Source organism: Girardinichthys multiradiatus, chromosome 15 (genome assembly GCF_021462225.1).
Source record: "Girardinichthys multiradiatus isolate DD_20200921_A chromosome 15, DD_fGirMul_XY1, whole genome shotgun sequence".
NCBI classification, from domain to species: Eukaryota; Metazoa; Chordata; class Actinopteri; order Cyprinodontiformes; family Goodeidae; genus Girardinichthys; species Girardinichthys multiradiatus.
This window is the reverse complement of record NC_061808.1, coordinates 19,571,966-19,595,610: the sequence shown is the minus strand read 5'-3', so window position 1 is coordinate 19,595,610 and position 23,645 is coordinate 19,571,966. Positions and strand designations below refer to the sequence as shown.

At 37.2% G+C, this 23,645-nt stretch overlaps 1 protein-coding gene across 2 annotated transcripts; it reads left to right on the top strand.

Moving 5' to 3' along the window:
- Positions 1-365: 365 nt before the first annotated feature.
- blk (BLK proto-oncogene, Src family tyrosine kinase) lies at positions 366-11,304 on the top strand. 2 transcript variants are annotated; one of them, XM_047387210.1, is made up of 15 exons: positions 366-444; positions 1,400-1,479; positions 1,625-1,721; positions 1,833-1,863; positions 2,215-2,308; positions 2,408-2,506; positions 3,854-3,957; positions 4,087-4,236; positions 5,844-5,996; positions 6,079-6,258; positions 8,008-8,084; positions 8,808-8,958; positions 9,516-9,647; positions 10,695-10,922; positions 11,108-11,304. In XM_047387210.1, exons 1-14 carry the CDS (start codon positions 373-375, stop codon positions 10,895-10,897), a joined length of 1,623 nt encoding a protein of 540 aa, XP_047243166.1. In that variant the 5' UTR covers positions 366-372; the 3' UTR covers positions 10,898-10,922; positions 11,108-11,304. The 2 variants fall into 2 exon arrangements, with proteins under 2 accessions (XP_047243166.1, XP_047243165.1); XM_047387209.1 differs by having other exon boundaries at positions 10,695-11,304.
- The last annotated feature ends 12,341 nt before the right edge of the window (positions 11,305-23,645 follow it).

Below are 23,645 nucleotides of genomic sequence, written 5' to 3'. Positions count from 1 at the left end.
ACTTACCACACCTAAGGTTGACACTCAGTAGCTATACAAACAAAGCGAGTACAACAGTGTTACTTTTCCACTACATATATAGTTTGGAGCGAAACCTTGTAGAAATTAAGCTTTGATACATAAGGCTTGTAAATGCTTAGATCGAGGACGAATACTGTTTGTTGTATTAATTCAGCGACTGAAGGTAATAGAGGTTTAACACACAGAGACATAATTACAGAGCGACCTAAACTGTTGACTGTTTTCCAGTAAACTCTGCACTAGAGTCCCTTGGGGAGGTCCGATCACTGTGTGTGTAGAAGAGAGAGAGAGAGAAACAGACAGAGAGAGAAACTTTCCAAACTAGAGTGAGTGAGTGAGAGTGACACGCTGATGAGCAGTCTGTTTTCATTTAGGACACTCAGGACATTTTGCATCTGGGTTACCTTTGAGGACAAACTGAAGGTATTTACCTCCTGTGTTATTATTATTATTATTATAGAATCAAAAGAAGTACTAAAAATACTTCTGTTAGAATTATTGTATGGTAAATTATGGAGAAACACACCACATGCATTTATATTAAGAATTACAAGAGATAATGCAACTAAAGGTTTTACTTATGAATCAGAAATTGATAAAGGTGATGACATTATGTAATTATATACATTAAGAATTTGGCGGGAAAAATATCTTAATAAGGTTAAAATGTTTGCATAAATGTTTGTATCAATGCTATAGAAAGCTATTAACTACCTTTAAGTAATAACTAAATTTTTAAAGGCTTAACCTACCAAACTTTGCGAAGACATTTGTCAATTGGACCTCTGCTCATGGTATCAGAAACCAAATTTCAAGGAGGGTAAAATATTGTCAAAGCATAAATATAAAATAGTTTTTTTTTTTAGATGAGCTGAGGCACAATGTTTAATGGGCACAAGTGTTATCATTTATGCTCATTTGCATCCTGAGCCATAAAGTTTATATTCCACAGCAAACAGCAAATCCTTTCAGAAGACAAATTAGAAAGTTGCTAATGTAATATAATGGAAAGAAAAACAAAGGTTTCTTTGAATTTTTTAACTTACAACAGTTTAAAGCCCATCATAGAATGAAACATGACTTTAAATATGTTAATAAACACTCAACAACTTGTAGGTCTGGAACAAAATATGATGTTCTCACACTAATGTAGATAAGATGAGGTAAATGTGGATTTCTGAATCGCCTTCTTAATCAGTTCTTAGCAATTTATGAGAGATACACAACACTAAAGTGCCACCAAGCAACTTCCTCTTTTCAGAATAGTTTAAATTCATCGGAAGACAAATTTCTAAGAAATGAAACTGAAGAGAATTAATAAAGACAGATTAGCAGCTTTGAATGATTTCTATGTAGTTATTTTCTGTTTGCTTTTCAGACAGGGCATGAGGTCAAAGACGTGGGCCTGCAGAAGGAGGAGTGGAGACTGAAAATCAGAAAGCTCATCGGCTTAATCAGGTAAGGGAAAAAGATGTTTCATCATGTCTCATGAGCTAATCTGGCTGGTGCTGTTACAATATTAAGAACTTATTGATGCTTGTTATCAGTGCATTTTGTAGTTGGCATACAGCACAGCTTATGTACCTTTATTTTTTAATCTCAGGATGGGCTGCACTTGCAGTGGCCAGAAAGAAATAGAAGCTGAAGATACATTTTACAAAATAAAGAACCCCCAGACATCCAACTCATCAAACCATACAGTAAGTAAAATACTAAAAGGATACCTTCTATCTCCTCAAAGTACCATAAATAGTTATAAAATCTGCATTAATAATAATAGAAGACAAAAACATCCTTCTCTTTGTTTTTAGGAACGAACTGCTAACGCCTATTCATCTAACGGTAATTACTAAACATTTTGCTTACAACAAGCTTTCTTCTCAAAAGTATTGGGTCTGCATTTATACGGCCAACAAGATATTAGTGTCAGTAACACAAAGCTACACTGTGATTAAAATCGCAGCTTCATTTCCTCCGTTCTCTTCTGGGAATAAGATAGACAAGGCTGCACGCAAAAGAAAGTAGTTTTAACATCATGGCAGAATTAAAAAAGCCTGCCTCTTTGGTATTGAAAAACACTCGTTGATAATACAAAGCTCTGACACAAAGCAGCGATCAAAATTAGAGGATGAATTAAGGAGCATGCAGAGAAAGCATGTTGGTAAAGAAGAATTGCTGATCTTTGTTTTTCAGAAGAAAATGTGTTTATAGCGCTGCATGACTTCAACGTAACCAATAGCAGTGATCTTCCTTTCAAAAAAGGGGACAAACTCAAAGTTTTGCAAGAGTAAGTGTCATCCCAGTCTCCATCCATTAATCCATTAAATTTGTTAAAACCATTCACCCTGGAAACAAAAATGATGTGTGTCGCATGTTTTGTTTGTAGGAGTGGAGAATGGTGGTTGGCTAAATCGCTTCTCTCAGAACAAGAGGGCTTCATTCCATCTAATTATGTAGCCCGAGCAGACACGCTGGAAGTGGAGAAGTATGGAAACAATTTCTAATCAAGACCACATATAACACTCTCCCAGAGTATGGGTGCCCCTGGTAAATATGTGTAAAAGGCTTAAAATAAATGTATCTTTTAATGCAGTTGCATAATCTTGAAAAAAGTAGGAAGATCCTAACTTTAATTGAAGTATATTTATTCACTAGAGAAGAACGTCCCATGTTATGAAATAATTTATTTTAACAAATTCAATGGTGGCATCATTATTACCAATCATAAATAAATATAAAGTAAATATAACTCAATTAAAGCGGAAGACGACGAGTATAACTCAATTATTTTGTCCTGTTTTTTTACTTTACTTTTTAAGTTTAACAGAGTGTCTAAAAATCTGTAATTAGTAGACAATGACTTCTTGTTGCGTTGGGATATAAATATGATGTGATGCAGCCATCCGTTTCTCTTCAAAGTCACTGATCAAAACAGAAAAGATGCGAGAGACACCATTTAAGTAAGGTAAATTTGTTGATCTTCATTTGGTTAGAAAATTACCCATCCCCCAGGTAGATTTAGATTTAAATTTATTTTCATTTAGCCAAGAAATTTGTTTCTGGTGGGAAACGAGACCGGTAGTTTAATGTAATAATAGAAAAGAAGTATAGATTAAAAAAAAAATATATATATATATGTTTTTATTGACATTTTATTAAAAACAATGGACGTTGAAAATTATTTATATTGTTCCCAGTGCTCAATGGAAAACGTTTTACTGGTCTTACAGCAATGAAATCTATTTTATTATTACTGGCTAGGTTTTCATGTGCTTCCACTGAAATTTTGACAAATTGTCATTGGTTATGAGGTCCAGGTCTTTCCAGCTGGAAGGCCCCCTTCCCATCACCCTAAACTTTAGCTCCCTCCATGGATTTTCTGTCAGATTCAAGTCGGGACTCTGGTTGTGCCAATTCAAAACGTATTATTACGTTGTATTACTTACAGTCAGAGGAACATGTTGGCAAAAATTTAAGATAATTTTAAACATACATCTTCTGGAGGTATGAACCATTTTGTAAATCTAGAAATACCAGCAAGAAAATAAACTTGCACCAATCTGAAGTCAGAGCAAGTTTTAAAATGTTTAAAATAACCGAGACTGTGACCTACAAGCCTGGAGAAGGCCCCAAGTGGCATCTTGGGGTCATCAGGTTTCAATAGTAAGTATTTATTTAAATGCTTTTCCTCATGTTTTATCAGGGGTGCCGATAATAATAGATGGTGCTACAGTATCAGACATCACTCATATTTTGAAGTGCAACTATTAATGATGTGATCTTGTAATTTGAAATGAAAGTAAAAATATACAAATGTGTTGTTGTGTTGAAGATGGTTTTTTAAAGATTTGAGTCGAAGGGAGACCGAACGACTGCTTCTAGCTCCTGGAAATAAACCGGGCTCTTTCCTTGTTCGGGAGAGTGAGACCTCTAAAGGTGGGAGTTTGCAAGCCTTAATATTAGCAGCATAGTTAAAAATGTGCAAAAAATCTTTGGTTTTAAACAATTAGTGTTTCCAAAAGTAAAACTCAGCATTCTGCTCACTTGTATCTACTCCTCCCTCAGGGTCGTACTCGCTGTCGATAAGAGACGATGACCGAGAACAAGGAGATGTAGTAAAACACTACAAGATTCGCTGTCTGGACAAAGGTGGTTACTATATCTCTCCCTCCAACACCTTCCCATCCTTACAAGAGCTGGTCAAGTACTATACCCGTAAGTTTGCAGCTCACTTACACGCAAAGTTTTCTTTTTCATCATAGGTTTAAAGTTACATCACATAAAAGTGGACACATCTATAAATTTTAGTGCTGCAGAATTTATTCTTCACAAATGACGTGCAGATTTCACTGCAATGAATTTTGACATCTCTATCTGAGTTTGAATTAAATCAGGAAGTTAGACCCTCTTGATGCATGTTGTATTTCTTGTGAGTGTATATTGATAGTCCTTCCTCTCCTGTGACTAAACCACAAGATAAAAAAGCTGAACCCCGTAGTAGCTGCCAAAGCACAGCTGCTCCTGATAAAAGTTGTTCATGTAAGCAAATAAATTTGCTTTAACTATCATAGATGAAACAAGAACAGTTTTGGTTCAGTGGTAATATGGAGGAAATTTACTGCCAAAAATCAAGAGGACATATTTTCAATTTGAGAGCAGGATTTCATTCTGCTTGCACTCAAAACGTCTGCTTTCTTTCAAATATACTCTGTTCTCAAATCTTTGTTTCTGCGCTCTGATCTAATGCTTCTTGCGTAGATAATTTCTCCTCCTGCTTGCTTCATCCTCCATGCGCGCAAACTTGCTCTCTGCTCAGATCAAAACTGCGCTCTCAAGTTTTTTCCCTGCTCGCAAATTCTTTTAGCTCTCTCTCAGATTAGTCGTATCATCTCCTAGCAACCATATCAGCCAATAGAATGACAGTGTGCAAATGCTAGGTCGCAAGCTTAGTTGGGGTGCGCTTGTTTCCGCTTCCGCTTTTGCGCTTCGTTATCTTTGATACACAAGATGAATTAGCAAATTTACAATGCAATTCTTAAATATGTCTTCCACTGAAAAGATGTGTTTGATTGTCATGTTTTATTTTAATGTTGTTTATGTTGATAGAAACAGACGTTCATATTAAACTACTGAATGTTTAAAATCACTTACTTAAGGATAATTTGAATTATCCATTGTCATTGTACTTTGCTGAGTTGAGCTATCCATTGAAATAGATTGAGCTATTTCACAAAATTGCGACGCGCGCCGGATGCATAGAAACACTTACTTCCAGATTTTGCTCCGTATGACCTGTGTCAGGGAAGTAGCAACACAGGTACGCTCAGAAGAAGGAAAGAAGCGCACCCCAACTAAACCTGTGACCTAGCAGTTGCACATTGTCATTCTATTGGCTGATATGGTTGCTAGGAGATGATACGACTTTAATCTGAGAGAGAGCAAAAAGAATTTGCAAACAGGGAAGAAACTTGAGAGTGCAGTTTTGATCCGAGCAGAGAGCATGTTAGTGCACATGGAGGATGAAGCAAGCAGGAGGAGAAATTATCTATGCAACAAGCATTAGATCAGAGCGCAGAAACAAAGATTTGAGAGAGAACAGAGTATATTTGAAAGAAAGCAGACGTTTTGAGTGCAGGCATTACTAGCTTTGAGTGCAAGCATTACTAAGTTTGAGTACAAGCAGAATGAAATCCTGCTCTCAAATTAAAAATATTTGCTCTTGAATTTTGGCAGTAAATTTCCCCCATATGGGTAACTTTACTTTAGCATCAGTGAGATATGGAAATATTATTTAAATTAGAAAATATCATACTTGGGTGCAGAGACAGCAGATGGGTTGTGTCTACGGCTGTATGCTCCTTGTAAGTCAAAGGCCCCTAAGCAACCGTGGGCTCAGGATGAATGGGAGATTCCCCGAGAAACACTGAAAATGGTGAAGAAACTGGGCGCTGGGCAGTTTGGAGAAGTTTGGATGGGTAAGACAGAATTTATAAGCAAAAGAGGTCTCATAAGATGGAAAAGTGTAATTTATTAATTAATCTCCATGAATCCTGACAGGCTACTACAAGAATACCCAAAAGGTTGCTATTAAGACGCTGAAGGAGGGAACAATGGAGCCTGGGGCCTTTCTTCAGGAAGCTAACCTCATGAAGGAGCTGCAGCATGAGCGACTTGTACGACTCCATGCTGTGGTGACCAAGGAGCCTATTCTCATTGTGACTGAGTTTATGGTTAATGGTAAGAAATATTAAGAGGCTTGTAGAGGAATATATTATTGACTGCACTACTAACTGTAAACAGAGTAGAGAATTTGCAGACACTGACCTGATTTCTCTCATCAAATTGTATCCATCAAAAGAAAACACGTATCTTGATCACAGTAGAGCTGCAGCCACACAATACACCTCTGTAAAGTAACAAATTATTTTTAATGAATCATTATCAATTATGAAAATCAAAGAAATCAAAAGAAATCAAGAAAATATCCTGTAGGTCATTTATTATCCACATAAGAAGAAAGTACAGAACTGATCGGTTGAGGATGCGTCTACAGGTTTATAATAACCATCTGACGAGGTTAATATGCAAACTGGGGAGTGTCAAAACCTATTTTTAAAATTGATCCTGACCGTTGCTTGGGCAAAAATAATAAAACAGTACGTGAAATAATACTATCACCTGCTGAAAAACAATAATGCCAAAAAATGTAAGGGATTTCAACAAAAAGGGAGGAAAAATAGATATAAAAATTTAAATGCAGCATAAAAATACATTTTTGATGGGATAAATGAATGGAAAACTGATTGCTTTAAGGCTGCAAGACTTAAAGAGAAAAAATCCTGAAAGATAAAAGTTTCCCCTAAAATACACTAACAAATTTTATGCATTTAACACATCACATCTTTTATATAAAATAAAAAAAAATACCAAAAAGTCAGGGGAGTACAAAAAGTGTTTATAGAAACTTGGTGTAGTTGGCTGCTTGCAGGCATGTTAGATAAACATTGCTTGTAGAGGGGTAGATTGATTTCCATAAATTCCTATTAGAGGAAACACTGTTAAATGAAACTATAAAAGTCACAATAAGGACGGCATATACTATGACACAGTAGTATAGTCTGTGGCACATTCTTTCTGAGTAGGTAGAAGGGTTATTTAAATTAAGAAATGTTCTCTGTTTGCCAGCCTTTCATGGTTCTGCATTCAGATTTATAACAGTGTTGTCTAGAACTTAGAAACCAAAACTTAAAAAACACCCAGAAGGCAGAAAAAAACAGGATGAATTAAATATTTTTTAACTTAATCTTCACATTAATGGAGAATATTCGGATTTTTCCACCCAATATATTTAATAACTGATTGAGTTACATATGTATGTACCAAAATTATTTCCAGGTCTTAGACTAACTACCCCAACTAAAGGTCTGGGTTTGTTAAGGTCTAGTATGACTTTTTTTTACAGTTTTTCCTGCTCTCTTTACAGTCCAAAATAAATTAAACCCACTGTGAAAATACAGAAAATTGCTATTTTTATTTTATTGAAAATTAGCTGATTAGAATAAAGATCTGTAGAGTTATTTGTGGTACGTTTAATTCCAAAAGTACTTGGTTAATAAAAGAAAGATTAATTAGCATGTTTCCTAATGGTATTCATTATTTAGTGAAAAATGAAAAAAGCTTGTTACTTTTGTGTTAAAAAAGATTTAAGCCTGTAGCCTCAGTCAAAGGGGTAATTATACATTTATTTAACCAATATGACCATGCATGTGAAAAACACGTGGATGGAAACATAGTGTGAATTACATTTATGACATGGTTTACGTAACATATCTCACTATATTGTAGCACATTGTATTACACTATAGTGTACTGTAGCGTATCATAAAATGTCATAAATGATCACTTTTACAAAATGGTTATACTCTGGCTTTTTCCTAGGCTGGCATTTTTTCTGACAGTATCATGTGTTTCTTTTTTCTCTTACAGGATGCCTTCTAGACTTTCTAAAAACAGATGCAGGGAAAAATCTCAAGATGAACAAGTTGATTGATATGTCAGCGCAGGTGGGAAACTGGTTTGATTATTTCATCTCAAATGTCCATGCTATAACACAACAATTTCCTCAAAGTGATTACCTATGAGTCAATTTCTCAATCAGAAATTGTTGTCATTGTTACTATAACTGCTGCAGGTTTTGTCTGTAACAGTCTGACATTTGCATTTAGCTCTTTGACTTCCCGAAGCCTCCATCAAAATAAGATTTATTAGCTTTTATTCTGACCTCAAAGCCTATTTATAATCTAGTTGTTCTACAGTAACGCTTTGAACGTCTTTAAGACTGCATTATAATCTCTGACACCAGTTGTAATGTGAGCACACATGGAAACTGTCAACACAAGCTGTGTGGTTTCTGTGGTGGGGCTTTCGCTCAACTGGCTTGAAAGCATTGCGCTACGTCAATTATTAACATCCGGACAGGAAGTCATGCTATTTTTCCATCTACTCCCCTCACACAAGAAGTCTTTTGCCCGCTCCGACAAACTTTTTAACTTCTTTATACTTGGCACATGCTGTTAAACTCTCTTACTGCTGAAAGCCCACCTGTTAGACTAAGCACACGTGCTACAAATGGGGGCAAGGGTAAACAGAGACATACAGCATGCAAACTGCTATCCATATGTCCAGAAGTCTGCAAAAAGAAATATCTGTTGTGTCTAGTTATACATTACGCACTTAAGAACGCATTTGAGAACACAATCTCAACTTTTTTGTCTTTTTTATGACAGATAGCTGAAGGCATGGCATACATTGAAAAGAGGAATTTTATTCACCGTGACGTTCGTGCAGCTAACATACTGGTCAGTGAGACACTGCACTGCAAGATAGCCGACTTTGGCCTGGCCAGAATCATTGAGAATGAATACACAGCACAGGAAGGTGAAGTATAAGCAGAAATTTATCCTATAGGCATCTTTGTGTAACTTAAAATTAAAGTTTAAAATCAAATATTTACTACGTTGCATAGTTTTTATGCAGCTAAATTATGAATTTTACAATTAGTATGTATATTTTTTCAAATGAGACTGTTTTTATTTGCTGTGTGAAAGTCTTGAGCCATACTGTGATCTAAAGGAGCTGGATGTTGTTAGTCTTCTAAAGTAAAAACAAAGGTTATCTCAAACTCGTCATTTGTCATATGCTGCTCAGCTAATTCAAAACAATACTTCAGTAATTCACACATACATGTAAACTATAAACACAAAAAGCCTCACACTGTGATAGGCTGTGAAATTTCTATACCTAAAACAATTAGATCTTCTGGATACCTATCTTCTCTGCTAACTGGGCTGTTTTTGGTCCCTGCAAAGTTTTCAAACCCCAAAAATGTGATTCAAATAAACTTTGTATCTGACAAATCTTCAAGCAGGAATAAACAAACATGAAGTATTTGCAGGTATTTCTCAGTAAAACGTTTTATCTTTTTCAATATTCAGGTGCTAAGTTCCCCATTAAATGGACGGCTCCAGAGGCTATCAACTTTGGCACGTTTAGCATCAAATCAGATGTCTGGTCCTTTGGGATCCTGCTAACAGAAATAGTCACCTATGGAAGAATACCATATCCAGGTAAAAGCATTAAGAAATAACTACTTGAAAGAATGGACCGATATAAGATTCCCATGCTATTATAACCTTGGGAAAGATACTTCAGTTTCTCTCTTTCGTATTAATGATAATAACAAAAATGCATGACAAGATCTAACTGCTTTTATTTAAATGACCTCACTAACTAGATCATAGCAGGCCAGCTGGAGGTTTAAAAGAGCATTACCCTGATAAGAGCAATAGGTGGCACTTTAGGTTTCCAAACCATGACTGTCCATGTTTTTTGTTAATTATAACATTATAATATATATATATATATATATATATACACGGTTGGACAATGAAACTGAAACACCTGTCATTTTATTGTGGGAGGTTTCATGGCTAAATTGGACCAGCCTGGTAGCCAGTCTTCATTGATTGCACATTGCACCAGTAAGAGCAGAGTGTGAAGGTTCAGTTAGCAGGGTAAGAGCACATTTTTGCTCAAAATATTGAAATGCACACAACACTATGGGTGACATACCAGAGTTCAAAAGAGGACAAATTGTTGGTGCACGTCTTTTTGGCGCATCTGTGACCAAGACAGCAAGTCTTTGTGATGTATCAAGAGCCACGGTATCCAGGGTAATGTCAGCATACCACCAAGAAGGACGAACCACATCCAACAGGATTAACTGTGGACGCAAGAGGAAGCTGTCTGAAAGGGATGTTCGGGTGCTAACCTGGATTGTATTCAAAAAACATAAAACCACGGCTGCCCAAATCACGGCAGAGTTAAATGTGCACCTCAACTCACCAGTATCACGTAGTGACCTGGCCACTATCCTGCAAGAAGAATGGCTTAAAATCCCTCTGACCACTGTGCAGGACTTGTATATGTCATTCCCAAGACAAATTGACGCTGCATTGGCCGCAAAAGGAGGCCTTACAACATACTAATAAATTATTGTGGTCTAAAACCAGGTGTTTCTGTTTCATTGTCCAACCCCTGTATATACACAATGGAATATGTAGTAAGTTCACATAGATGTGAGTTTAATTTTACGTTTTCTTGGCTTCAACCAGGAATGACCAATCCAGAAGTGATCAGGAACCTGGACAAGTTTTACAGGATGCCACAGCCGGACGATTGTCCTGAGGAACTCTACAGTATCATGATGATGTGCTGGAAACAAAAGCCTGAGGAACGGCCCACTTTTGATTTTCTGCAGAACACTCTCAATGATTTTTTTATTGCCACAGAGGGACAATATGAGATGCATCCATAGGTGGCAAAAACAGAAAGGCTCCTTGGTAATTATGTGTGTACTCACTTAGCATCTCCTTTATGACTCATACAAATGATTTATATAAAATAATTCCTCTCAGTGAATGTCAAAGTTATTTTTGGCTTCTACTATCTACAACGGAAACGAGCATCAGAAACATATCAAAGTCAAAAACTTCAACACGATTTCATTATGTTCACTTTGCTTCAGCTGTAGATGCCTCTTATTCTTGATTGAAGCAATGGAATGTGAGTATAATCAACAGCGGGACTCTACGCAGAAAAAGGCTGGAGATGAAACATCTGCAGGGTACCAAAAGCAACAGACTGAGATTACATGCACAATACTTTGCACTTTTTTTCTTCATTTAATTGTATTTGAAAATAAAAGCGCTTTTAAAAGAGAAATTACTGCTGCGTTAAAGTTTTTATACATATCGGGATTTATAGTGATTAGAACCGACATACTCGCGTTTAACACTGTTCATCTGTTTAAGTCACAGGGACTTTGTAGACTCTGAATGCACCAAGTTCTTTATGATTTCTTATATAGTCATTGCAAAGACGTTCTCCTCAACCTGCATTTAAAACATTTTAAATGGAGAACTATGAAAGGCTTCTTTCAGGCTTTGAAACAGATCTCTCTTGTAAATGAGAACTCGTGTCTCAATGAGACCACCTGTATAAATAAAGGAATAATAATGCTAATAAAAAAAGAGCTATTGGTGTTTGTATGCTCAGGATTCCACGCTAAGATAAAATCAACATAAACTAACATTTGCATCATCACTTATACTGGTTATGATTTTAATGGTGTTGATGTTAAATGTAAAAAAAACAGCAAAATGATTGCGCAACTTCACCTACATTCTGATTGTTAAAAGCCCACAATCTACGATGTACAGGAAGCCTTCAAATGCAACAAATTACATTAAATTGCAGCAGTTTGCATCCTTGTAACTAAAAGTCTCCCATGGGGCCCTGGCAGTATCTTCAAGATAAGAGAATGGAATGGCCATGGCAGCCAAGGGTTAAACCCTGCCATTTCCTGAATGGAAAGGAAACAGGAAGTGTGAGTCAGCATTCCTCAAATGCCACATAGAGAAAAGGGCCTAAGTTAAATTGGCTAACATCTTGACAATATTTTTCTACTGAAAACATTAATTGGTTAGAACAAAAGTTAAATTAAAAGTTCAATTCTTTTGCTCAGTGCAATAATAAATGTCAACTGAAACCTACTGGACAATAAAACACAAGATATGGTTTAGTAAACATTTACTGTTTATTTTTTATGACAACAAAATGAACACAACACAGTTACAAGGGATAGATTATCCATGTTTCATTATATATATATTTATTACATTTTGCTGAACACTGACAAATCAACCACTGTAAAGCAACAATTTTGTTTTGAAAGGAGAAAGTGAACTTTTATATGAATAAAAACTGCAAGTTTAAGATGTTGCAGGAATTATATCATCCTGCAGGGGTCAGTGTCATACAACATCCTACCAAGTATCCATGTTTGATAGTAACCTGCAAAGGAGATGAGGAATCCAAAGTAAAGGCTAATTTGTTTATGAGAAACGTCTTATTAAATTATGGCACTTTTGAACTGGGTTTTACTTGGTTAAATGTGAATGAATTCAGATAGGCAATCTTTATATTTGATAATAGCTGAATTTCACTGTTTTTAACTGGACACCATTAGAACCAACAGGTTTCTAAATGGGTATTGTTTTTGATTAATGATACACACATGAAATTGAACTGAAATTAATACAAAATATGAGTTGAAAGAATATTAGTATTAACAGTGTTGGCATGGTGAAGCAGTGGTATAGACTGTCAATAGGAAGATCCTGGGTTTTATTCTGCCTGGGGACGTTTTCCGATGCACGCAAGGTTTTCTTTCCTCATACTCTGGTTTCCTGCTAAAGTCCGAAAGGTTAATTGGAGGTACGACAGAGAGCTGTATGTGCGTAGGTGGATGGTTGTGTGTCTCTGGGTGATTGGATATTAACGTCTGGGCCAAATCCTCACTGATGGTCATCCATTCTTGTCTCATTACTGCTTGGAGTCGATCACAATTTGTTGGCATCTGGTTATCTATCTGATTCTTTGAGAACTGATCACATGTTCTCACTGGCTTTAGCATCTAAGGGTTTTCTTGTCAATGTGGCCAAAGTTTTAATTATATTACATTTGAGCTAATTTGTTATCACATACATAATGCTCTATAGAGATGGGGAATACTCAGAGCAAAATCAAATTAAACGTAGATTGTTATAAATAGTTGCTTCTCAAGTAATTTTTGCTTCCACTCTTTATCTATGTCAATATTTTTTGACAGCAGTTCAAATTAGTTCACACCTTTCAATAATAGAAACACATTCTCCAGACTTCCATTAGAATTAGAACCATTAGAAGCAAGAAAACTCTTGGTTTTCCTTTGTTCACTGCTGGATTCTTCCATTCTTCTCTCTTCAGTTTGATGTCCTGTTTCCTTTATGCCATAAACTGTAAGTTTAAGGTTTTTTCATTATTAAATTATTTTTGCTACCAGTCTGCCTACATTTTGATCCATTACTACCACGAAACATGACAGATGATGTCCAAATATTTCAATTCTAGACTCATCTAGAATGGATACCCTTATTCCATATGTCCTGGTCTTTGTCTATGTTCTCTTGCCCTGGCTTCAGTCCTCATAGATGTTTTTTCTTGTGCACCTCTCTCATGAAAGACAGCCAGGTCTGGGCATATTGATGGTCGTTTTGAGTTTCCTTCACTTTCGGATTTCTATTTGATCAGTAGAATGGCTCACTTGCAAACCTTTTGAGACCTCTTTAAATCCCTCACCTGACTCAAGCTTTTTTACATGAAGACCGTAGACAGGACTTTCAATGTCACTGTGATGTTCACTCTGTCTTCAAACATAGGGAGCACACCTCCTTAAAATGCAGAGTAACAATGTACCTGATGTGATATTCCCATGTGAAAGCTTTACCATTTTAAATAAGAATCAATGTGTGGATGTCCTAATTTATTCCTCACCTGAAATTGCTTTTTTTTATTACATTTTACAGAAAGGTTTATATTAAATATCCACTTGTCCAAATCTGTTAAAAACAAACTTTCATAGGGTTTACATGACTATTTCCCTTTAAATCTATATATTTTATATTGTTCTTGCAATGATATATATATATTTATATTACTTATATGCTATTTTAATATTTTCACACTTTAATACAAAAATAAATGATCAGAAGCTCCAGTTCTAAATGACCTGTAATGTTCACGTGATGAAACATAGGCTAAAGGATACAAGGCCACCCCAACCCATCTCCTCCCTCTTTGCATCTTGGCTGCCTTAAAAGGAATAATGATGGCTCCCACACTGATTAATGACTGATCCAGGCAGAAGGCAACATATTATTAGCATTTGTTCAGGATAACCCCGCTCTCTCCTCAGGGACAGAAACAAGCACGTCGCCACAGATGAAAAGAGATGGGCTTTCATCTTCCAGTGATGTTTTGAACTGTGTTCAGTTTGGATTATTAACATTTTATTTCTCCTGGGCTTTGATGTCATTAAATTAATGGAGTCCATCAATCACAAGTGTGCGGTCTAGAAAGACTGAGGGCTCTTGAAACGCTGACAACAGAAGTCAGCAAAACATTTATTGTGTATATTTCACAGATAAGTGAGGAAAAGGACAAACCTAATTCATTCTTGTGCTCTGATTAAGACTACAAAAGAAAAACAAAACTAATCAATCTGTCAGTACCTGAGTCTCACTGGATATTAGTAAGTCAGAAAACACTTTTACATTTCAGAAAATAAATTTACATTTCAGAAAATAAATTTACATTTCAGAAAACAAATTTACATTTCGGAAAACAAATTTACATTTCAGAAAACATTTTTACATTTCAGAAAACAAATTTACATTTCAGAAAACACTTTTACATTTCAGAAAACAAATTTACATTTCAGAAAACACTTTTACATTTCAGAAAACAAATTTACATTTCAGAAAACACTTTTACATTTCAGAAAATCAACCGGAAAGGGAATGTACCAACGCCGAGGCCTCAGGGGCGGCATCATTTGAAGGCCGTATTTGTAGGTCGATTACGTTACAGCGCGGCGACGAAGGCTGTCCCAATTCATGAATCATTCCAAGCAAATGCTGCCGACAAATGTGTCCTTATTTTGCCCGATTTGAAGGATGCTTCGTGAGTATCCTTCGCGGCCCATCATTTCCCATCATTCATTACGGGTCGAAGCGGATTGGTTAAGCAGGGGAAGCCATGGCGGACCATACCAGCAAAAGCTGTGAGTAAATTGTGGAAAATTACACTTTCTGTGACACAAATTAAGTTCTACAATGTTTTTAGTGCGGGAATATAACTATGTAGACGTGAAATATCTGCTTGATTTATCTAGACATCGCTTAATTTCAAACGTGCTCCGACGTGTTCGGAGTTTTCCGTTCCCGGCGTAGTAACCGGCTCGCCTCGCCAGCCCTACCGGCGGTGAGGTGAGCTAGCCCGGTAGAGATCTGACCGGACTATCGGCACTAAGCTCCCGCTGGCAGTCATCACAGTGAACGTTTAACACAAGTGATTTCTAACAGTTTATGTTATTATTTTAATTGTTACTGAAAATCGATGTAATATTTCAGGTGATATTAAGGTTAACCAGAATAAATGGTCAGTTTTATGTAATCCAACTGTATCGCTGGAGAGTGTGATTGAGAATAAATAAGCTTTTCAATATTGAATTTTAATGAAGAAATGTGCTACATGTTTTAAAAGTTTATTTATAATTCAGTTAGCATTATAGTTTCTGATTCCAGGTACAATCCAGAGACAATCATGTTCAGGTAAAAAAGATGTTTGATTGAACTAGCCAATAAACAAAGAGATAGCAACTTTATGGCTAATGTATGTTGACATATTTTATATATATATATATATATTATAAACAACAACTTTAAATTTTAAGATAGATGGGAATTATCAAATTTGATCCCCTCTGGCTGTTCTTAGATAATTATATAATACTGCAGTGTTTTTGGTGTATTGGTATCTACTTGCTTTGATCACTTAAAATATCCAGAAGCATGCCTTAAAAATAACGTGTTTTTCCATCTCCATTCTTCCCTTTTCTAGACCAGACCCCTTTACTGCAGGATCAACCTGAGTGTCCCAGTCCTGAAACACTTCTTCAACCAGGAGGACACCAGGCCAGATTTTCAGCTGAGCAGGAAGTCTCTGGCAGTGCTGCTTAATCTTTTGCACCAAGATAGGTGACATGGATGGGTGCTACTATTGAGACCTTGGTTTTTCTTTTCTGGCTGGCAAGTGGCACATCCTACAGAGTGGTCTGCAGAGTGTTTGGGATGCCTCGTTCTACTGTCCATCGCATCATCCACAGAGTTACAGAGGAGATCGTGGCTATTCGTCACCAGGTCATCTACCTTCTAAAGACCCCTGAGGACTTAAGGCAGCGTCCCGTGAGTTTGCAGGTCTGGCACGCCACAGAGTTTTTCTTAAAGCTGTGGGTGCAATTGACGGCTGCCATATCCGCTTCAGGTGTCCAAGCAGCCCTGATGGTCAGTGCTACAGGAACAGGAAACTCTTCCCTTCCATAATCCTGCTGGCAGTTTCTGAGAGCCATTTTATTGACACGTATGTGGGCTGGCCTGGGTCAGTGCATGACTCTAGGGTGCTCCGCCACAGCCCACTGTACAGTTTATCCTCCTCCAGGGCATTTTATCCTTGCTGATGGAGGGTACCCATGCCTCCAATATCCACTCCCCCTCATCACTCCCTACAAGAGGACAAGACAAGGTGTGGGAGCCCAGCGCTTTAACAGCCATCATTCCAAAAACACGCTCTATAATAGAGCGTGTTTTTGGAATGATGAAAACCAGATTCAGGGTCATCTTCCTGCAACACTGGAAGTGCACGACACCTTTGTACCTCACGTAAGTTTTGACCTAGATCCATTTTATATATACATTATACATAATATATACACATATATGCACCCTCTTTTAAATTGTTTTCAGGTCATAACAGCATGCGCCATCCTCCACAACATCTGCCTTGGTGCTGGGGGTGTCATGGCCCCAGAGGATGACCCAGAGGAGGCTGTAGAAGAGGATGAGGGTGAGGTCGGGACTGAGACAGTCAGCGTTGCTCTCTGGCGGGACCAGCTTTCAGCTGAGGTGTCTGCCCTGGAGGAGGTACCACCAGAACATTACTACTGTGTGCAGCCAAGTATAATATTATAGATGTGATTAATTTTTGAGGGGTATAACTAACTGTAATATTTTGTGAGCACCATCTTCTAATTCTGCATTTTTCCGATTACCTCTGAGTGATGTGGCAGCCGTCAATTCAGCCAGCCCTTTAAACCCACTTGATGGACGATGACATGGACAGCGGAGAGGCATCACAAACATCTGCAGACCACCTGTGTGATGCTTCGCTCACCATCCAGAAAGACAAACCACAGATCTCAGTTGCAGCGTCCCATCCAAGTCTCTGACCTTGTGAAAGATTTAGCCACATCGCCAGAGACTTTCTGTTCAGAAAGACATCTGCCTCTTTGTTCTGTTCAAGAGGTTTTTCCAGGAACTGGTCACTCAGGTTGATCCTGCTGTCACCGTTGTAAATACTTGTACATAGATTTATTTTATGCCTTTTGTCTTGTAATCTTGATCTGTTTGAATGTTTTCTTCCCCCATTCTGTTTAAAGTGCTGTTTGTATTTTTCATAATAAATTCTGTTTATAACTTTAAATGAAGTTGATGTATTGTTAGATCAAATGTAAATAACTAGTGACAAAAACAATTTTGAAATTTATTAGAACACCTTAAAATTTTAAGAAACAATCTGAACAAAACTTAATATTTTTTATGTAGCATCTTATTTTGGTGCCATTCTTTGGAAAACAGTCTGTCCATTCTCTGTGCCCTCATGTCCTCCCTGATCAACTCCATCATCTCTGTCCCTCTTTCTTTTCTGACCCCTTCCTGCTGGCTCACTGTCTTCCTTCTCCATCTGGTTGTCCACCGCTCCGCTTGGCCCTGGAATGTCCTCAGGGATGGAGGCAATTAGGACAGGAGGTGTTGTGGAAGACCTCTGTCCCAACACCTCATCCATAAAGACAAACCAGGGCCAAGTAGCAGCAGTGGGCTTTTCACTGACTCCCTCTCCTGACCCTGGATACTTACAATCCTAAAGTTAGATGGAATAAAAAAAAAAGAGTTGACTAAACAGAGAAACCAACAAGACTTTTAGAAATATTTTTTTATTTGTGTGTGACATGAGAACTTCTGAACATAATCTAAATTCTTTTTTTTTTTCAAATGTCCCACATTGTTTTGTCCTGCAAAGGGGGTGACCTTCCCCTGTTGGTCCATCTTCTCCAGAATTGTCCTGAACCAAAAGAAGTATGTTAATCACTGGATGGATATTTATGAAAGTTAGAAAGATAGGAGTTATTGAAACTGGACAGAAACTGACTGCAAAGAATGTTGTTATTGTACCTCCAAGCCACGGTGGCTGAGTTTTTAGCTCCAGTAAAAAGGTGGTGGTCCTCACCCCTGAGCTTAATAAACTGGCCCGTCTGCTTCTTTGTACCTAAAAAAAATATATGAAAATACCAAAAAAAAACATCTTGCTTAATATCAGAGCAAAAATAAAGCCTTTTTTAATTTCACATTTGTCTTAATTTGAAGAAAATATTTCTATGCAAATGTCTAAAACAAGCTCTTTCAAACTTTTCACTTCTTTACTGAGATTCACTTACATTTGGAGGTGTATTCCTCGTCGGGTTTACCTGGAATCAGAAACTATAATGCTAACTGAATTATAAATAAACTTTTAAAACATATAGCACATTTCTTCATTAAAATTTAATATTGTAAAGCTTATTTATTCTCAATCACACTCTCCAGCGATACAGTTGGATTACATAAAACTGACCATTTATTCTGATTAACCTTAATATCACCTGAAATGTTAAATCGATTTTCAGTAACAATTAAAATAGTAACATAAATTGTTAGAAATCACTTGTGTTAAACGTTCACTGTGATGACTGCCAGCGGGAGCTTAGTGCCGATAGTCCGGTCAGATCTCTACCGGGCTAGCTCACCTCACCGCCGGTAGGACTGGCGAGACGAGCCGGTTACTACGCCGGGAACGGAAAACTCCGAACACGTTTGAACTTAAGCACATTTGAAATTAAGCGATGTCTAGATAAATCAAGCAGATATTTCACGTCTACATAGTTATATTCCCGCACTAAAAACATTGTAGAACTTAATTTGTGTCACAGAAAGTGTAATTTTCCACAATTTACTCACAGCTTTTGTTGCTATGGTCCGCCATGGCTTCCCCTGCTTGACCAATCCGCTTCGACCCGCAATGAATGATGGGAAATGATGGGCCGCGAAGGATACTCACAACGCATCCTTCAAATCGGGCAAAATAAGGACACATTTGTCGGCAGCATTTGCTCGGAATGATTCATGAATTGGGACAGCCTTCGTCGCCGCGCTGTAACGTAATCGACCTACAAATACGGCCTTCAAATGATGCCGCCCCTGAGGCTGACTTCCGGGTCAGCCTCGGCGTTGGTACATTCCCTTTCCGGTTGATTTTCTGAAATGTAAGTGTTTTCTGAAATGTAAATTTGTTTTCTGAAATGTAAATTTGTTTTCTGAAATGTAAATTTGTTTCGCATCTTGTTAAATTGTTTTCTGAAATGTAAATTTGTTTCACATCTTGTTAAATTGTTTTCTGAAATGTAAATTTGTTTCGCATCTTGTTAAATTGTTTTCTGAAATGTAAATTTGTTTCGCATCTTGTTAAATTGTTTTCTGAAATGTAAATTTGTTTCGGTACTTGTAAAAGTGTTTTGCACCCCACGGCCACCGTAGCAGAGTGACGTCAGCAGCCGCTCTACCTCAGCTCCTTGCTGACCGAGCTACCCATCTTGTTCGGTAGGGGGCGCTGTGCACGTCTGCATTGCATTACATTGCAAGAGAAATTGATTGAATTGCAGCAGGGCCGAGCTCAATTTGTGGCAGTGGCAGGCAGAACTGGCAGTTCCGGTGGCAGGCTGTGGCGGTTCCGCCACAGCCTGCCACCGGAACTGCCACCGAAGCTGCCACAGCCTGCCGCAGGGTGGCAGGGGATTCCGCGAGGATGCCAGAAAGTGCCAGACCGGCCGTAAAAGCTTGCCAATGCGGTTGCGGTTGCTGTTTTTGTGGAAGCTGATGCTGATTATCGGCAAATGGGTTGTCATTATTGTTAATAGTGTCTATGGAGCTGCCACCGGAAGTGATGCCAATGCTGATTATTGGGAAACGGGATGTCATTGTTGTTATAGCCTGTTACCTTTACATAATGATTTCATTAGGACTTTGCGGGCAGACCACAAAAACGAAAAAGCAATGTCTGCTTTGTTTTCTTTTTGATTATGGCATAAAATGTGCAGTGGTGAAGAAGAAAATGCAAATGCAAATAGGATGATTGATTACTGATTTTATTTATGGGTCAAATAACGCAGCCGCATTCTTAAAATGAAAAAGCATTTCTGGAAATGCTTTTTCATTTTCAAATTTTACATTTCAAATTGAATTTTGGTATCTATTTGCTGGGGTACATTTTGAAAAATAAATCTTTTTTTGTCTTTTTCGTTTTAATTAAGTGACAGAATGAGCAGTCTTGAAGAAGAAAATTAAAATGCAAATAGGACGATTGATTACTAATTTCATTTATGAGTCAAACAATGCAGCCACATTCTTAAAATGAAAAAGCATTTCTGAAAATGCATTTTCATTTGAAATATGGTAACGATTTGCTTCCATACGTATACACCCGGGCTGCACGGTGGCACAGTTGGTAGCACTGTTGCCTTGCAGCAAGAAGGTCCTGGGTTCAATTCCCAGCCTGGGGTCTTTCTGCATGGAGTTTGCATGTTCTCCCCATGCATGTGTGGGTTCTCACTGGGTACTCCTGTTAGGTTAATTGGTCACTCTAAATTGACCTTTGGTGTATGAATGAGCGTGTGCATGGTTGTTTGTGTGTTGCCCTGCAATGGACTGGCAATCTGTCCAGGGTGTATCCTGCCTCTTGCCCATAGACTGCTGGAGATAGGCACCAGCTCCACCACAACCCACTATGGAATAAGCGGTAGAAAATGACTGACTGACTGACGTATACACCCACTGCTCTAACTGATTAGTTCTTCATTTACTCAGTTTTTTCCTTTATCTGCTGTGATTATCATTAATTCTAATTCTAACTCTAGTGCCCCAGCACAGCAAGACCAATAACACAATATTTCAGCTGTTGATTTGATAATGTGGAGGGTTTGATGTGTACCCACCGTAATAAAACCTCACAAAGCAACAATATCTGTGTGTCTCCAATGCGCTCTCCAAAAGAATGGATAGCTCTCCACTTTCATTTTGATGTCATGCCCCTGTCTGTTTGATGTGTGTGTTGCCTTTAAGAAAATTGATGGATATAATACCTCATGACATCTTTGGATTTTTTCTTCCTCTGAGACAGTTCTTGTTTTTGATGTTTTCACAGTTAGAGGGAAAATGTGCCAAATCTCTTGCATGAATCTTAAATGTAATGCCATTTTTCACCAGTTGTTCTGTAAAAAAGATGTACTGTGACAGTTATGTTTACATAAAATATGGAATGTGTTCAGTCTACCATTTACTATGTTTACAGTGGGGGGGTTCTTAAGAGTCTTCTACATATCTTCATAAATATGACATAAATTATCCTATTTAGTCCCAAAAGACTAAAGATCCTTTTCTTTTGGTCACAGTATTAATTTTTGAATAGGATATGGACTTTGACTTATCCTCTCTAAGACATTTACTTCACAAGCAGATAACTTGACATTTCCCTTCAGTGTGCATGTATTTCCTTCAGAATTCTTTATTTTGAAACTTAAAACAAAAATCAGTTTAACAATAATATTAATAATAATTATTAATATTTAACAATAATAATTGTTAAATAATTTAAAGCAAGCTGACTTTCATGAGGAAAGGAGCAAAAGATTGTTTAAAAGCAGGGCCCTTTTGTATTTTTGTCCTCCAATATTCTATTTTTAGGTCAAAACTTCAAACATCAGCGTTTAATGTGAAAAGTTTGAAACAAGAACAAAAGTTGGAAGTTCCCAAATTACTTTCACCTGGCACGAGGCTGACCTAAAATGTTAATTGCTTTGTGTTCAGTTCCCAGCAAAAGATCTTTATAACAATGAGAGGACAAAATAATGTCAGGGATTTAATAAATGACAAATACTCTTCACAGAAGTCCTCTATTATCCATATAAAGTTATAATTCACATGTTGAAGTATTTTCTTTCATGCTGTTCCTCAAAAACTTTAGCTGGTTTCAGGTACAGCAGCAGCACAGCCCTTTGCGAAAATCATAAGCCAGCTTTCATTTCTCTGTGTGCTGCTTCACAGGAGTCAGATTTTACTCAAAGAAACTGTTAAAAAGGACCTTAAAAGGCCTTCTGAAAACCTGTAAGGCTGGTTTTCTATGCTGTGAATCCTTTCTCATCTTGGTGATTTTGTGAAGAAATGTAAGCTTTTAATTCTTATTCAATGAGTCTAAGCCAAAACCTGCTTTTGTGTTTTCTTGCAATATATATTGCATTTTTAAAGATTAATCATAAGTGGTTGGAAGGTGGCAGTTGTAACTGCTTGATTGCGAGTTTGCTGCAGAAGAAACACAATATTGTGATTTCTATGTTTAACCACAAGTTATTTTACATTGAAATTTGCCTGCTATGTGAAGTCAAAGTGAAAAAATATTTGATATTTAACTGAGAATAAATGGTTTATCTGATTCAGGTTTTTTTCAGTTAAGTTTGACAAAGAAGTGAAAAAAAATTGGGCTTTGTGCAAAATAGAAAAGGGAAACAAAACAAAACAAAATTAGATACAACTTTATAATGAAAGATTGCACTTACCATTGTGGAGTGAAATTTACAGAAGAAAATGGAAAAAAAAGTAAGAACTGGCTCAACGTTTAATGGTTTTGTAATGAAACAAATCAGTTTTAGAGATAACTATTACAGAAATATCAGCTAGAAGTAGACAGCTGTCATGGAAACTCCTGTAGCTCACTTTTTTTTTTCTTTTCAAATGCATCTATGTGTCAGGCAAATTAATAACAGATAAGCAGCCTACCCACCATCTAAAACCTATCGGCAGCAATCATTTCTCAACCAATAATCAGCTATGAGTGATTAAGCTGAAAGACATTATAAGGACGTGATCATATTTTACAAAACTTATACACTCAGTTATTGCTTGGCTTCTTTCATTTGAGAAGTAAAATGTAAACAAATGATCTAAAAGCACCCAGTCATTTGATAGTTCCTTCTTTAGACGAGCAATTTGCCTTAAAACGATGGTCCCATTAAGCAATGCACATCTTATCAACATGATTCATCTTCCTGATTATCTGGCGTGTATTAGGGCCCAGCAGTGCACAAAGGGTGAGAGGCGCATCGACCTGCAGCTGCACAGAGCGCAGAAAGGAATATGTTGTTTTTATATAGCGTTTCTTCTTAGTAATAAATGTAGAAGTGCATTGTTTCAATTGGGGTTGGATGCAATTTAATATAATACGAATTTGCTCCACGTTGCTTGTCTTGCAACAAATCCACATAT

Coding starts and splice junctions, on each gene's coding strand:
- blk (XM_047387210.1), top strand. CDS start 373: ATGAGCAGTCTGTTTTCATTTAGGACACTCAGGACATTTTGCATCTGG. Junction 445..1,399: donor CCTTTGAGGACAAACTGAAG/GTATTTACCTCC, acceptor TTTGCTTTTCAG/ACAGGGCATGAGGTCAAAGA. Junction 9,648..10,694: donor TGGAAGAATACCATATCCAG/GTAAAAGCATTA, acceptor GGCTTCAACCAG/GAATGACCAATCCAGAAGTG.